General features: G+C 43.8%; 1 protein-coding gene across 1 annotated transcript in view; it reads right to left on the bottom strand.

The window, feature by feature from the left end:
- Positions 1 to 3855: 3855 nt before the first annotated feature.
- The window catches only part of BIN2 (bridging integrator 2), a 33162-nt gene continuing 21837 nt past the window's right edge, over positions 3856 to 15180 (bottom strand). The window contains exons 8-13 of the mRNA XM_058308215.2: positions 13003 to 13078; positions 12055 to 12137; positions 8731 to 9484; positions 7105 to 7182; positions 5185 to 5259; positions 3856 to 4384 (exon numbers count right to left, since the gene is read on the bottom strand). Of these exons, the coding sequence (XP_058164198.1) occupies positions 4355 to 4384; positions 5185 to 5259; positions 7105 to 7182; positions 8731 to 9484; positions 12055 to 12137; positions 13003 to 13078 (1096 nt within the window). The 3' untranslated portion in view covers positions 3856 to 4354. The remainder of the gene's footprint in view (positions 4385 to 5184; positions 5260 to 7104; positions 7183 to 8730; positions 9485 to 12054; positions 12138 to 13002; positions 13079 to 15180) is intronic.

Raw genomic sequence — 15180 nt, 5'->3', positions numbered from 1 at the left:
CAGGCTGCACTTTTTCATGTGGGGTGGCTCTCCTTGCAGGGCGCATACCTTGCACATGGGGCTCCCCTACATGGGGGACACCCATGCATGGCACGGCTCTCCTGCTAGCAGCTCTGTGCATAGGCCAACTCACCACATGGGTCAGGAGGCCCTGGGGATTGAACCCTGGACCCTCCATATGATAGATGGATGCTCTATCAGTTGAGCCACGTCCGCTTCCCTTCCTTCCTTCTTCACCAAGAGGTCCCAGGGATCAAACCTGGGTCCTCCCGTATGGTAGGTGGAGGCTTTATCACTTGAGCCACATCCACTTCCCCCAGATTATCTTTCAACTCATTAATTTCACTTTGGAAATTGTGTGCATGTCATTGATTAGTTGTCTCAAATCCTGTGTCTCTTCTGGGGCTTTGATATATTCCTTTCCTTGGGCCTTTTCTTGCATTTTCTTAGTATGGCTTGCAATTGTTTGCTGATGCCTAGGCATAGATTAGGATGGTGAGATCACTCAGATGCCCAATTTCTCAATCTTTCGTAGGGATTTAGTCATGGGAGGCTGTGTGTTACTGCTGTTCTTTGATTCTTGGTTCAACCTGTTCTGGGTCTTTTAAGATTGTCCCTGTTAGTTGCTCAAATGTGGGCCCTGGACCCAGTAATGGGTTGCAGATCTGCCTCCTAGGGCTTTGGGAAGGGAGGCTGTATAGACTGGAGAAAGCATCTTACTTTTTTTTTTGAGATACTGGGGCCAGGGATTGAACCTAGGACTCGCATGTGGTAAGCCAGTGCTCAACCACTGAGCCACAGCAGCACATTTAATTTCCTCATGTGCACTTCCTTAGTCCATCAGCAGATGGCACTCTTGGGCAGCCCTCTCAGTTTAATGCCTGATTTGAGTCTCTTCGCTGCAAACGGGCAGGATCAGTGTGATAAAGGAACTTGCCTCGTGGCTAAGAAACTCATAATTCAAACTTTCTCTGCGGCAGTTCTTCAGTCTTTGCTGGCAGTCCCCTCCCTTTTCCCAGGTAGGAAATAATTCCACTCCCCTCTCTGTTCTCAACAACCAGTCCCTGTTACTAGAGAGGAGACTGAAAGCATCAGATCTCTTTAGTTCCTTGCTGGCTCCCAAGGTAAACAAAGGCCGGCGCCATCCTCCCCCACCCCTCCAGCCTGGAAGGGCTCATGGGACACAGCAGACCAAATTTGTGGGTCAAAGCTGAGTCAGTCTTAGGCTGTGTCCTTCTCTCTCCTCTTTCCTGGGGAAGTGGATCCCTGGGGCCCCCTGTGTCTATAGCCACTGGCCCTAAGCCCTGAGATATCAAAAAGTGTTTCTATAGGTATGGGAGGATGCCGGCAGGTGCAGTGTGGTTTTTAACTCGCAGTTTTGCCATCGTGATTCTTTTCCTTTGCCCCTCTCTCCTCTGGGCGGTGTCCAGCTTTCCCCTGGTGTCTAAACCCTAGAAGATTTTTTTCCAGGCTGTTTCTGCCTGTCCTCTAGCAATTTTTCTCTGGCTCATTTTTATAGCTGTATCAAGGCATGACTGATACAAAACCAACAGCACATAATTAAAGTGTATCATTTCCATAGTAGTTGCTAAGGGCACAGAGAGGGAAGAAGAGATGTGATGAGGGGGCATTTTTGGGACTTGGAGTTGTCCTAATGATATTGCAGGGTCAGGTGCTGGACATTATACATCCTGCCATAACCCACTGGATGTACTGGGGGAGAGTGTGAACTACAGGGTAAACTATTATCCACGTGGTGCAGCAATGTTCCAAAATGTGTTTCAGGAATGCGATAATTGTCCACAATGATGGGGGAGGTTGTTGGTGTGGGAGGAGTGGGGTGAGAGAATGGGGGGTATACGGGAACCTTATTTTTTTAATAATGTAACCTTTTTTGTGATGTATGTATCTTCAAAAAAATACAATTTATAAAAATGATGGGGGTGGGGGGTGTGTTATATGGGAACTTCATGTTTTTTAATGTAATGTTCTATGTGATCTATTAACTTTAATAAATATGTTAATTAAAAAATAAAGTATATCATTTGAATAGTGTTGGCTCATGGGTACACCCATTAAATTATTAACTGCAATCAAAATAAAGAACATTTCTATCATTCCCAGTAGTTAACCTTGTGCCCCTTTTTAATCCACTCTTCTCCTTCACCTCTCTCCCTCGACCACTGGCCTGCCTCCTGTCATTACGGGTATCGTGCTCTCCCGGCTCTGGCTCCACCCATTTCCCTGGCCATAGGAAGGACACGTCACCAAAGCTGGGCCAGTCAGCTTCCCTCTTCAGGGAATTTGGACGAGCTGAGGACACAGTGCTGGGTGACGCGGAGTCTTCCAGTGGTAGCGGCCGGGCTGCTGCTTCCCCTTCCTGCAGCTGTGGCTGATCTGTGCGGTTCTGCGAGTTCCCCAGCATCCTTCAACAAATTCCTTTGATTACTTTTGTCAGTTTGTTACTTGCACCTACAGAAGCCTAACTGATAAAACACACTTCCTCTTTTAGACACCATTTTAGAGAATTGCACTGCCAAATTTTAGTCTTGCAAGCCTAACCACAGAGAATTCTTTAAAACCTCAGTCTTCATCATGCGCCCGCCTCTAACCATCACTAAATCCTGCCCTTCTGCTCCCTTCTCAAAATTACCACTGTCTCTTCAAAAATCTTTCTTTTTCCCCATCTTTGCTGCTTTTATCTTGTACCTAGTCCAGTGCTTGGCACAGAGGAGGAGCTCAACAAATGTTTGGTGAATGAATGAATGAAACAGTGGTGACGCCATTGCCCATCATCCCTAGAAACAGCTGGATGAATGTGGGCGTGTGTGTGCGAGAAGGACGGGGCTTCCAGCCGGGACTGCACTCCAAACTGCACGCCGTTTCCACAATATTCTATACTTTGTGTCTGTTCCCTTCACTTGGAGCTCCATTTCTTCCTCTATCCTGTTCAGATCATTCTTCACACTAAGCACCAAGTTGTAAACACAAGGCACAACTCTAAAACGTAATCAGTTTCCAAAGATATTTGCTTATTAACCAAAGGTGTATGTGTGGGGGGAGGATGAGGCCTGCAGTGAGGCATCTGGATTGAGAAGGGGCACCTGTGGCCCTTGGCATCATCAAAGAGTCACAACCTCCTAAAAAAAACACACACAAGGGAAGCAGACTTGGCCCAGTGGTTAGGGCGTCCGCCTACCACATGGGAGGTCCACGGTTCAAACCCTAGGCCTCCTTGACCCGTGTGCAGCTGGCCCACGTGCAGTGCTGATGCACGCAAGGAATGCCCTGCCACGCAGGGGTGTCCCCTGTGTAGGGGAGCCCCATGCGCAAGGAGTGCGCCCCGTAAGGAGAGCCGCCCAGCGCGAAAGAAAGTGCAGCCTGCCCAAGAATGGCACCGCACACACGGAGAGCTGACACAGCAAGATAACGCAACAAAAAGAAACACAGATTCCCGTGCCGCTGATAAGGATAGAAGCGATCACAGAGGAACACACAGCGAATGGACACAGAGAGCAGACAAAGGGGGGGAGGGTATAAAAAATAAATCTTTAAAAAAAAAACTACACACAAAACAAACAAAAACAAAAAACCCACAGTGGGGAGCAGGTGTAGCTCAGTGGTTGATCACTTGCTTCCCATGTATGAGGTCCTGGGTTCAGTCTCTGGTATCTCCTAAAAACAGACAGACTAACAAACAAACAAACAGAGTCACAGCCATCATGTAGAGTGAGCAGGGCTTCAGGAAAGTGATAAGCTCTCCTGAACCTGGAGGAGAATCCACAACCTTCTTGCCTAAGTGGAGAACAGTGTGCCAGGCTGGGGCAACAACCTCTGTTAAACAAACAATCCATATAATAATCAGAATCATACTTTATTTAGCAGTCTGAAAATCTGTTCCTTTAGCTTTAAATTTTGCAAAATTAGCAGTAAATCAAAGACAGATTTGTTCACCATCCTCTATGTGTCTCTGTGTGAACAAGAGTATGTGTCTGCAGATGCTTCTGCTTTTTATAATCATTATAGCCCCGATTTATATATATATAAAAGTCTCACTATTCTAACAATTCTAAAAACCTAATTAAATATCCTTCGAGTCTAACACTCTCCTCTCCCAAGCTGCGGTCCGCTTCCCTCCCGCAGGGCTGCTCCTCAGCCTCCACTGATGCTGGGTCTTTAGAGACCACCAGCAGCCTTCGTGCTGTCTAAGAACCTAGAAGTGAACGCTGGATCTCGTGTCCCTCTGACTTGCAGCCTCTGGCCACCCTCACCCCAAAAGGCCTGGTCAGGGAGCTTCTCTGGATAGGTGGTGAGGGGTTGGCTGGGTGGGTGGGGGTGTCCCGGCAATTTCTCTTCAGAATTGTGTATTTTGACTTGGAGATACCTGGAAAGTAAACGTGATTGCATTAGATGCTGAACTGCCCTCCCACAAACCACTCAAGGGGGTAAAAACTCAATTTAGTTCCACCAAATTATATTTCATGTAATGCCACTGGCTTTTATTGAGAGAGGCATTGTAAAACTGGTCACTTGGATTATCAAAAGGATTTGTTGCAGATGATGTTCATTAAATCATTTGCCATCTCTCTGAGGATTTACAGGAGAAATTTTTCATCTTATTAAAAGGGGTTCCTTTAAGGAACAGGCTTACTTTTATCTTACAGACATCATGAATTGGGTAACTGATTAGATTTTTCTCTTACTGGATGCTACAAAGTCTGGAACCAAGTTTGTGGTCCATTTTTAGTAAGTTTATTTTATGGAATGAATTTTTGTACTTGCCCAATTTATGACTTTACTTTATGTCCCTTTCCTGCCTCCATGCTTATTTTACTAGGTTTTATACATATGTATTTTTTACCTTTTTGTATACCTTATATGTATCTTAACTCCTTTTGGGAATAGGTTCGGATATACCTGAATAAATACTTACTAGGAGGTAGGACTATGGTGCGAGGTCAAGAGGTTCAAAGCCAAGTGTTAGGAAATGGACAGGGAGAAATCGTTTACTCTTGGTTCCTCTGGCTTCCACCTGCTTGACTTTGCCTTAAGGATGCTATTCACTGCTGGGCTTTCCTTGTACTTCTAGCCCATCGTAGGGATTCCAGCTTGTAGGTAAACCCCTGCCTGCCTGATACCCAAACTCACCACCCACCCAGTCCTCTGGATGGCTGGCCCACTTACCTCTTCTTGAGGTTCGGGTGCTGTGAGGCTGCTCTCTTCTGGAACAGCAGAGACTTGAAGCTGAAGGCTTTGGCCCTGAAATGAGAAGAGTTCTGCAAGTGAGAGGTGGCTCATCCTCCCCGTCTCTCAGCTCAGAGGGCTCTTCTGTGCTGCACACTCTACAAGGGCCATATACAATATGAAGGACAAACATACAATGCTGTTTCACTAGTGCCTGCAGGCTTTACCGTCACCCCCATGTATGGACGAAGAAACTAAGATCTACTGGGATCTTTGGACTCCAGGGTTTCCCATGGCCAGACGCTGTATGTCTATTTGCATGGCATGTGTTGATATGATTACCTATGTGGGTGTCTATGAGGGTACAAATATAGGTCTTAAAACACTTATCTACTACTTTTAAATTAATACTCCTCAAGAATACATGTGGCTCTGACATTTACACAACCCTAATGAGGCAGGTGATATGACTGTTTCCTCTGAGTAAGGTTCCAGGTTCTGAGATGGGAACCCAAGGTCTGGAAAGCCCTGACTAGGAACTGTTATGCAGGGAAGACCTTGTACTCTAAGATGTAGAGCCATTTCTTTAAAAATCGAGATATAATACATAAGCTAGAAAATCTACTCTTTTAAAGTAGAGCCAATTTCTAATAATGTGACAGTCACTTCAAATTCTGTGGTTTCTCCTTTCAGGTAAGTTTCCTTCTTACACTCTTCTCCCTTTGAATTTCCTCAGAAGGTAGTAACACCAACTCCCAAAAAGTTACCAAAACGTTCCTTTCTCTTAAAGCTTTCAAATGCTGAGCAAGAATAGATTTTCTCCCAGATACATTTTTATCTACTCATTTTTTAACATGTGATATGTCCATAATTCTTGGGAGAAAATATGATTTATGACGCATCTGCAAGGGAAGTGAACATATCTTGGAGGACACAGGCTTCAGAGGATTGGTGATGCCGACAGGCTAGGATATATGATGCTATGGTTGCTTAATTCCACAGGGAAAATAATCTCTCTCTAGCTGGTGACCAAAGCAATCCCACTGAAGATGCTGGGAGTGAGGAAACATAAATCTCAAATACAAGGAGACAGCTTCGGGGGAAAGCATATTGTATCCTATAATCTCTTTCCTAAGAAGGGTGGTGTTACAAGACTGTTCCTTAAAATGTTCAAACAGCATTTTAGCCTCCATAATCTCCCTTTCAACCAGATTGCTCCAAGAATTTTTAATATTCACCAGAGCCAAAAAGAAAGTCTGTCTATTGCTCTCTCCCTAGTAAAATCATACAATGCAGGGAAACAGATGTGGTTCAAACAGTTGGGTGCCTGCCTACCACACGGGAAGTCCTGGGTTCAGCTTCCGGTGCCTCCTAGAGAAGATGAGCAGGACAGTGAGCCGGTGCACTAAGCTGACCAGCAAGATGACACAATGAGATGACGCAATAAGGAGACACAATGAGGAAACACAATGAGAGACACAACAAGCAGGGAGCAGAGGTAGCTGAAGCAACTGGGCACCTCCCTTACACATGGGAGGTCCCAGGTTTGCTTCCCAGTGCGTCCTAAAAAGAAGACAAGCAGACACAGAGAGCAGACAGCGAGTGCAAACAATGGGGAGCGGGGGGAGGGAAGGAGAAATAAATCTTTTTAAAAAACCATATAATACATTACAAAATCAAATTTAAATTAAATTTATATTTTCCACTAAGTTCTTTTCAGTGCAGAAAATTCTGAAGTAACTACACTTCACTTGCTCAAAATTCTGCATTTACCCATTTATCTGTCTGCTTAATCAGCATAGCTGCCTCAGACTACAATCAAGCCAAGGGGAATTTTACATCTTGCTGTTAGGGCCCTCAGGTGTCTCAGGTAAATAGAGAATAAGGACATAGTACTGTTGATGACTTGGATTTTAGTACCTCAGAGGAATCTGCTGAGATAAGCTCTTTGTTCTCTTCTTTCTCTTCCATCTTTCCCTCATTAGGCTCTGAAGAAACCTGTGGATCAAAGTGGACATTGTAGGAGGAAGTCCTGTACCTGAATGCCCCCACCCCCTATACCTTTTGCCCGTGTTATCTCCTCTCGGGTAGCAGAAGGCTCCTAGTCAGCCTTCAGTTAGGCATAGGCAGTAGTCATGTGATGTGATCCCAGTGTAATGTGATGTGATCTCATACTCCTCCTAGAGAGCTACATGGCTTCTGCCCCAATGTCCCCTTCTCTGACCACTCTGTTTAAAATGGCAATCCAGCCCAACTTCTTGGGTCTCCCATACTTAATTTTTCTCCATATCTCTTATCACCACTAAATTGTAATTTTACTTATTTTGTTTCTTGTCTGTCCCCTCCCACTAGAATGTAAGCTCCAGGAAGGCAGAGATTGTTGTGTTTTATTCACTATCATACCCGTACTGTTTAGAAATGTACCTGACACATAGCAGGGGCTCAATAAATAATTGAATGAATGAATCTTCAATGAATGGAGATGAATCAAGAATGGATCCTGATGCCACCTGGTCACATGCCTCACAATAATTCTCAACACAATATACCTGACAGCTCTTAATATCAAGGAGGGAGAACTATTTCCCAAAGTGGTCCATTCTATTTCTGAACTGAGCTAAATGTTGAAAGAACCAAGAAATGTTGTATTGATCTAAAATGAACCCTTTCTATCCTTTTTCATAGTTCTGCCTCGAGTCACAGAGTGCTCTCTCTTCTGTAAGAGCCTTTTCATATACTTTAAAGAAAACTGGTGTTGTGGTAACATACATAGAAGATAAATGTCCCATTTTAACTACTGTCGAGTATCACTTCAGTGGTGTTAGTAGCATTCACAATTTTGTACTACTAACACCACCATCCATTACCAAAACTTTACTATCACCTCAAAGAGGAACTCGGTACCCATTAAGCATTCTTTCCATATAATCTGAATATGACTTGATTTCCAGATCCTTCACTAAACTGGTTGCTCTCCAGTTAATAAGGGTCACTCAATTTTAACACAATATTTTTCTTATCCATATTCTCATCTTTCAAAAGGCCATCCCTGATTGCTTTATGCCCCTCTGTGAGTTCCTGCTTCTAGGTCTCTCTCATCAAAAAAGATACACCTTGGAAATTTGCTGATGCCATTTTCCTCAGGCTTTATTTACCATCGTCACAGGTATGACAAACTGAAATGAGACAACTCCCTCCCTCCACTCCACTGAAAAAAACAGCACGTAAACCTCAGGATACCAGTTGTAGGTTCTTTATATTGAGAACTCCCAGAACTTGGAGCTAAAGAAAAATTTAGTAAGAATCTGTTCATAAATAATATTATCAATAAGCCTACTGCAGAAGTCACCTAAGAATAGGTGACTAAATTTGTTCCTATAAAGATGTGAAACAATCCCCAGAACCGAAAAAGGTATCCAGAGTAATCCTGAGACTGTAAATTAGTGACATAAAATCTTACTAATTGTGGAGTAACCTTACTATTGTAAACATCGTCTATATAGAGGTTATAAAAGGGAATGAAGATTCAACCAAATCCACTCTCACCTGAGAGATCATCAAGGATGGGGAAGCACAAAGTTCTTCTGGGTTCACATTATGGCTGCTTTCCTTTTCTTTGGCCTCATGAGTTCTTACTGGCTTATCTGGTGGCTCCAGATCAGGAGAGGCCTCTAAGGAGGCCCGAGGACTGGAAGATTCAGCCCCCGAGAAGGCCTGGGGGCTTGTGGGTGACCCCTCTCCAGAGGCTGCAGGGCTGGGGGGTATGTTCCCTGAGGAGGACCTGGGGCTGGGAGTGGCTCTGGGAGGAGGGGGCCTGCTAGGGGGCAGTGAGGTCCTTGGAACAGAAGCTCTCTTCTTGGGTTGTTCAGAGCCCTCACTTGAGGTGCGGGTTCGGAGGACCACTTCTGGAACAGATGAAGGCTGCTCTGAAGTGATCGGGGTTCTGTCTGGTGACGGAGCTGGGGAGCAAAGGAAAACTTCCTCCTGGGACTCGCCACCCTCAAGGGTGGGAGAGGACTGGGTTTGAGCTGAGCCATTGCAGACTAGCAGAGACTCTTCTTCAGAGGAGCTTGCTTGGGCCTCTTCCCCCTCTATTGTTTCCTCCTTTAAGGATTCTTCTTTGATCTCAGAGTCGTCTTCTCCCTGAGCTGAAGCAGGTGTCATCTCTTCCTCGGTTGCTGAGATGGATTCCCTATCGCTCTTCAAAGAGAGCGCAGAGGGACTGGTAGGTGAGGTGAGAGGGCTGGAGACCCCAGATGTTCGAACTGGGGAAGAGATGACTAAAGAGCGTCTGCTGCTGCTAAAAAAGGAAGGACATTCAGATTCAGAAAAGCTAAAAACCAAAAGCAACTTAAATATTCAAAATAAGCTATGTACTTCTCTAATAAAAAAATAAATGGAGTACATAATAAAACAATAAAAATGATGTTGAAAAATCTGTATAATATGCAATAATGCTTATGTACAAGGTGAAGTGAAAAGGGCAATAACAGTTGATCGATATCACAATCCCAATTAGGTAAAAATATGTAAAGAAAAAGAGACCAGAAAAAATACTACAATATATTTTCTCTGGGGAGCACTGAGTACCTACTAAGTGCTGGATACTGTGCTGAATGCTTCCATGGCCAACATCAGATTGAATTCTATTTCACTTTCTTGAATGTCCCTTAGGTAGTATCTACTGACTGACCGAGCAACCCACAAATATTTATTCGACAGGGACCAACTATATTCTATGTCCTGGGCAAAGTATGGGAGATAAGGGTAAAAGGAGGAGGAAGGAAACTTAGATCCTGCCCTGAGGAGTTTCTGATGTGGGACAGGCTGCACCATATAGGTTCTTTCCAGCAGCAGCATTCTAAGAGTCAGTAAATTTAGAAGGCAAGAGAATGTCAGATTTTCCTATAGGATTCTGAGACTTCTCACTATAAGTTAAGGTGACGATGGGAAGAATGGTCAGTTAGAGAGAACTCTGGTTTTCAATCCTGGGAAAAGGAGAACTACAGCTTTTGGAGCAAAAGAGAGTCATCTAGGAACTCTACATTGTCCTTTAGTGGTTCTTTTAAACCATCTGCAACTAACTGTTAAACAAGTGGTTTGCACAGCAAACGTGAGCCCTCTTCTTCCTTCAAGTCCCAAGCCCAGTTTCACTACCTCCTTAATGCCTTCCCTGGCCACCCATATCTTGGTGATTACTTACCTCTCTGGAATTCTTACTGCTGTCATTAGGCACTTAAGATGGGCAAGCTTACATTGTTCCTTGTCTCCCTAGGCACATTATCTATCCTTAGACTGTTGTGTAAATCACTTTAGGCCAGGGGTTCTTAGCCAGGGGTACATGGACCCCCAAGGGGTCCAAGGAAAGATTTCAGGGGGACTGTGAGCTTTAATTGAAAATTCAAAAAAACAATATTCTTGTGGGGACATGTTGGTGTAGGTGTCATTATATTAAACAATACATAGTAGAGTGTGGACTGAGTAAGGGGTCCATGGTTTTCACCTGACTGGCAAAGGGGTCCATGGAACAAAAAAGGTTAAGAACCCCTGCTTTACGGAAAGGACAAATGTTCTATATCTTTGGATCCCTACCACCTGGCATAGAAGGAACTTAACAAAACTTCCTGAACAAAGGCTTCAGAATGAGAAAGGGTTATTCTGAGGGACCAGTAAATTGCACACTTACCAGTGTGAAGAATGTATGAAGACAAAAGACACCACACACACACACAGAAAGGGTAGAAAAGCAAACAATAAGAGATTGGGAGAAAACTTTTGCAAGGTACATCTCTAAAAGATTAGCATCCTGAGAATATAAAAAACTCATAAAAATCAATTTTTTTAAAAGGGCAAACAACCCAATTAAAATATGGGAAAAGGATAAACAGGTAACTCAGAAAACAAGCCTTGAATGACCAATAATATGAAAAGATGCTCGAGCTAACTAGAAATTGTGGAGATGAGAATTGAAACTGCTAGTAATTCAATTTCATATCCATTCATTTGGAAGAAGTGACAATGTCTCATATGGCAAGAATGAGAAGCAATGGGGGCTCTTATTCACTGAATATGGGTTGTAATTTGGAACAGTCACTTTGGAGGGTAATTTGGCAATATCTGGCAAAGCTGAAGAAGCCCCAATATATGAGTCCTGTGGCTCAGCAATTCTAATCCCAGTATATACCCCAGAGCAACCTGATAATATTCACAAGGAGAAATGTAGAACCCATTCATCATACCTTTATTTGTATTACTGAAAAGCTGGAAGACAACCCAAATGTCCTTTAGCAGGATAGAGACATAAACTGTGAACTAGGCATACAATAGTATAACACTTATAGAAAGGAAAGAGAAGGGCTAGCAATATGTAGTAACAAGAATAGATCTTACAAATAACACTGAGAACAAAAGAAGCTGCAACAGATTACACACAGTATAATTCCACTTACATAAAGTTTAAAAACATGCACAACAATGTTTTATGTGTATATATATGTGTGTAGCAAAAGTAAAAAGACATGCATGCAAATAATAAATACTAAATTCAAGAGAGTGGTTACCTCTGGCGGGGGGCAGGAAAAAAAGTGAGTGGGGAAGGGACATTGGGAGCTTCAACTACATTTGTAATAGTTGATTTCTCTAATTTGGTGGTGGGTATTATGGTTATTTGTTGTATTCTTCTTTATACCTGAAATATTTAATGAATATTTAATTAAAAGAGAAAGAATTTATATAGGAGCATGGTGCAAACAACAGACATCAGACACATGAACACAAAGGAAGGGCCAGGATCTTGTCTGGAGTCAAGGGTGACTATGCCCACACACACAGGAAAAACGAGAGCAGAAAAGAGTCTGAGAAGTTGCTCACCTTGATAGTCCCTTCACCACAAAGACTTTGTTGGAATGTTGCTTCTCCAGTTTGCTCATCACCTCGTAGAGATTGTGGTTCAGCTAGAGGCAGTAAGAGAAGAGGATACTAGCCAGATGGCACATCCTTGCTAACAACTTCAGACAGCTCCCTAAATAAAACTTCCTGACTCTTTATTCTGGTCTGTAATTCCTCCTCATCTCTCCAGCACTAGTGTCTAGGGTCCTGTCTAGCCACCTCCTTCCTCCTCCTTGTCTTTCTGTGTCCTAAGTTTTGCCTCTTCCGTCAGACTGGCAGCTCTCTCAAGGTCCATAACTGATGCTTGATTTGAGGTTCCAGTTTCTCTTAGGTGCTGAGCATTTAGTGATCCAGGGAATGAAAATTCATTTTAATACTGACTAGACAAATTATAACATAGCCAAAGAAACTGTGGAGAGGAACACGTGTGTTTGTGTGTATGTAAGTATAATTACCATTGTAATAGCAGAGGATCTTGGACTCCGGGACTCTGAACGCCCTCAGAGCCCACGGCATGGCTGCCTGTCACGGACAGGATTGGCCCTATTCCAGACCAGCCGCCTGAGAAGCTGACCTGCTCTGAACACTGCCCTCCCTGCTTCCTAGCACCAAAAGGATGGAGATTTCATAACTAGGTTCCCCATTTCAACCGTTTCTTCTGTAAGCCTAGCCAACTTGATTCATGCTGAAGCTGAGGTCCAGACGCTCGTATCCAGTTGTTAGTGGAGAAGGAGCAGACATTCTGCTAGTATATATATATGCTTTAATACAGTGCAGCAGTTAGTCAAGCACAATTATGTCATCGTGAGAGAAAAGTAAAAATCCTGTGGTGCCAATGTGGATATTTAATGAAATTAGTAAATCAGAGCTATCTTCATATTTACTGGAAAAAACCCACCTAGGAGTCTAAATTGGCCAGATACTTCTTACCTTGCTCATCTCCCTGAAGAAAACGTCCCTCAAGTTGGAAATGTTTTGGAAGATGGTCACATAACAGCCAATACGACTATTGTAAGGCAAAACAACAAGCACACACAGGTCAGGGATGGTAAAGGAAGTTTTTGTTTGAAATACAAGATAGGCTTTAAGCCACGACCAGCCATCGCTAAGGCTCCTGAGAGAAACGTACTCTGCATCCTAGACTCGAGATGTTCTGGGATCTGGATTCATGGGACCCGGGCCAGAAGCACATCTGACTTTTAGGAATAGAAAGCCCAGGGGGAATCGGATTTGTCTCAGCAGATAGAGCATCCACCTACCACATGGGAGGTCCACGGTTCAAATCCTGGGCCTCCTTGACCGTGTGGAGCTGGCCCATGCGCAGTGCTGATGTGCGCAAGGAGTGCCCTGCCACACAGGGGTGTCCCCGCATAGGGGAGCCCCACGTGCAAGGAGTGTGCCCTGTAAGGAGAGCCGCCCAGCACAATAAAAGCACAGCCTGCCCAGGAGTGGTGCCACACCCATGGAGAGCTGACACAGCAAGATGACGCAACAAAGAGAGACACGGATTTCTGGTACCGCTGACGAGAATGTAAGCGGACACAGAAGAACACACAGCGAATGGACACAGAGAGCAGACAACTGGGTGGGGGAGGGTGGGGAAGGGGAGAGAAATAAATTAAAAATAAATCTTAAAAAAAAAAAAAAAAAAAGGCCAGGGGAGACACTGCCAGTAGTCAAGGCTGACACCAAAGTGAAACAGAGCGCTAGTTTCACAGACTTATCTGATTTGTCCTCTTAGGTATAGAAGTAGACAAGAAAGGGCTTTAGGAATTTTTAAAATGCTGTACAAATATAAGGCCATATAATTATAATGATCTTTTTCTTTATGCAATACTTGGCCTTCTACAAAGTTATATGTACATTAAAGGAATTTTACTCTAAAATGAATTTGGGAAGTTTTTATTTAAGGAAACTATTATTTTTCAATTTTATTTAAATTAAGAGTCACATCACTTCTTGGCCTTTTGGCTAAGATCAAGTATAAATTAGGGGTCACATAATTCTATAGAATATAGATACTCCATCTATACATAAAAAAAAGAGGCTCCATCATACATAAAATATTAAGTGACAATAAAAAATACCCTGACTAGAATTGTATTAAAGCATATCTTGGGAAGTGGATGTGGCTCAACCAATTGAGTTCCCACCTACTACATGGGAGGTCCTGGGTTTGGTTCCCAGTGCCTCCTGGAGAAGATGAGCAAGACAGTGTGACGGCACACTGGGCAGATGCAGCAAGCTGACGCAACAATATGACACGACAAGGAGACACAAAGAGAAAAGATAATGAGAGACACAACAAACCAGGGAGGTGAGGTGGCTCAAGTGATTAAGCGCCTCTCTCCCACATGGGACAGGTTCCCAGTTCCTCCTAAAGAGAAGATGAGCAGGGAAGTGGATTTGGCTCAACTGATAGAGCATCCGCCTACCACATGGGAAGTCCAGGGTTCAAACCCAGGGCCTCCTGACCCGTGTGATGAGCTGGCCCATGCACAGTGCTGATGCATGCAAGAAGTGGCCTGCCACACAGGGGTGTCCTCTGCATAGGGGAGCCCCACGCACAAGGATTGCGCCCTATAAGGAGAGACGCCTCACACAAAAAAAAACGCAGCCTGCCCAGGAGTGGCACCACACATGGGAAGAGCTAATGCAGCAAGATGATGCAACAAAAAGAGACACAGATTCCTGGTGCCGCTGACAAGAATCCAAGCGGACAAAGAAGAACACACACAGTGAACTGACACAGCAGACAATGGGATGGCGGGGGTGGGGGAAGGGGAGAGAAATTTTTTTAAAAAATTAAAATTAGGAAAAAAAGAGAGAAGATGAGCAGATAGACAGCATACAGCGAGTAGACACAGAGAGCACACAGCGAGTGTACACAAAGAATACACAGTGAGTGGACACAGAAAGCAGAGAGCAAGCGCAAACAATGGCGGGGGGGAATAAATAAAGCATATCTTGTTCCATGAAAATAGGATATAAATGGAATTTCTGCTCAGATTCCTCATGCAATGTGGAAGAGTTATATCTAAAACACTTTTATCTACTATAAAGCAAAGATGCCTTCATTTAATGCAAATAATCATCCAACAGCTTACC

Source organism: Dasypus novemcinctus, chromosome 12 (genome assembly GCF_030445035.2).
Source record: "Dasypus novemcinctus isolate mDasNov1 chromosome 12, mDasNov1.1.hap2, whole genome shotgun sequence".
Lineage (NCBI taxonomy): Eukaryota > Metazoa > Chordata > Mammalia > Cingulata > Dasypodidae > Dasypus > Dasypus novemcinctus.
Note: the sequence above shows the minus strand (reverse complement) of the source record. Positions and strands in the feature narration are given on the sequence as shown.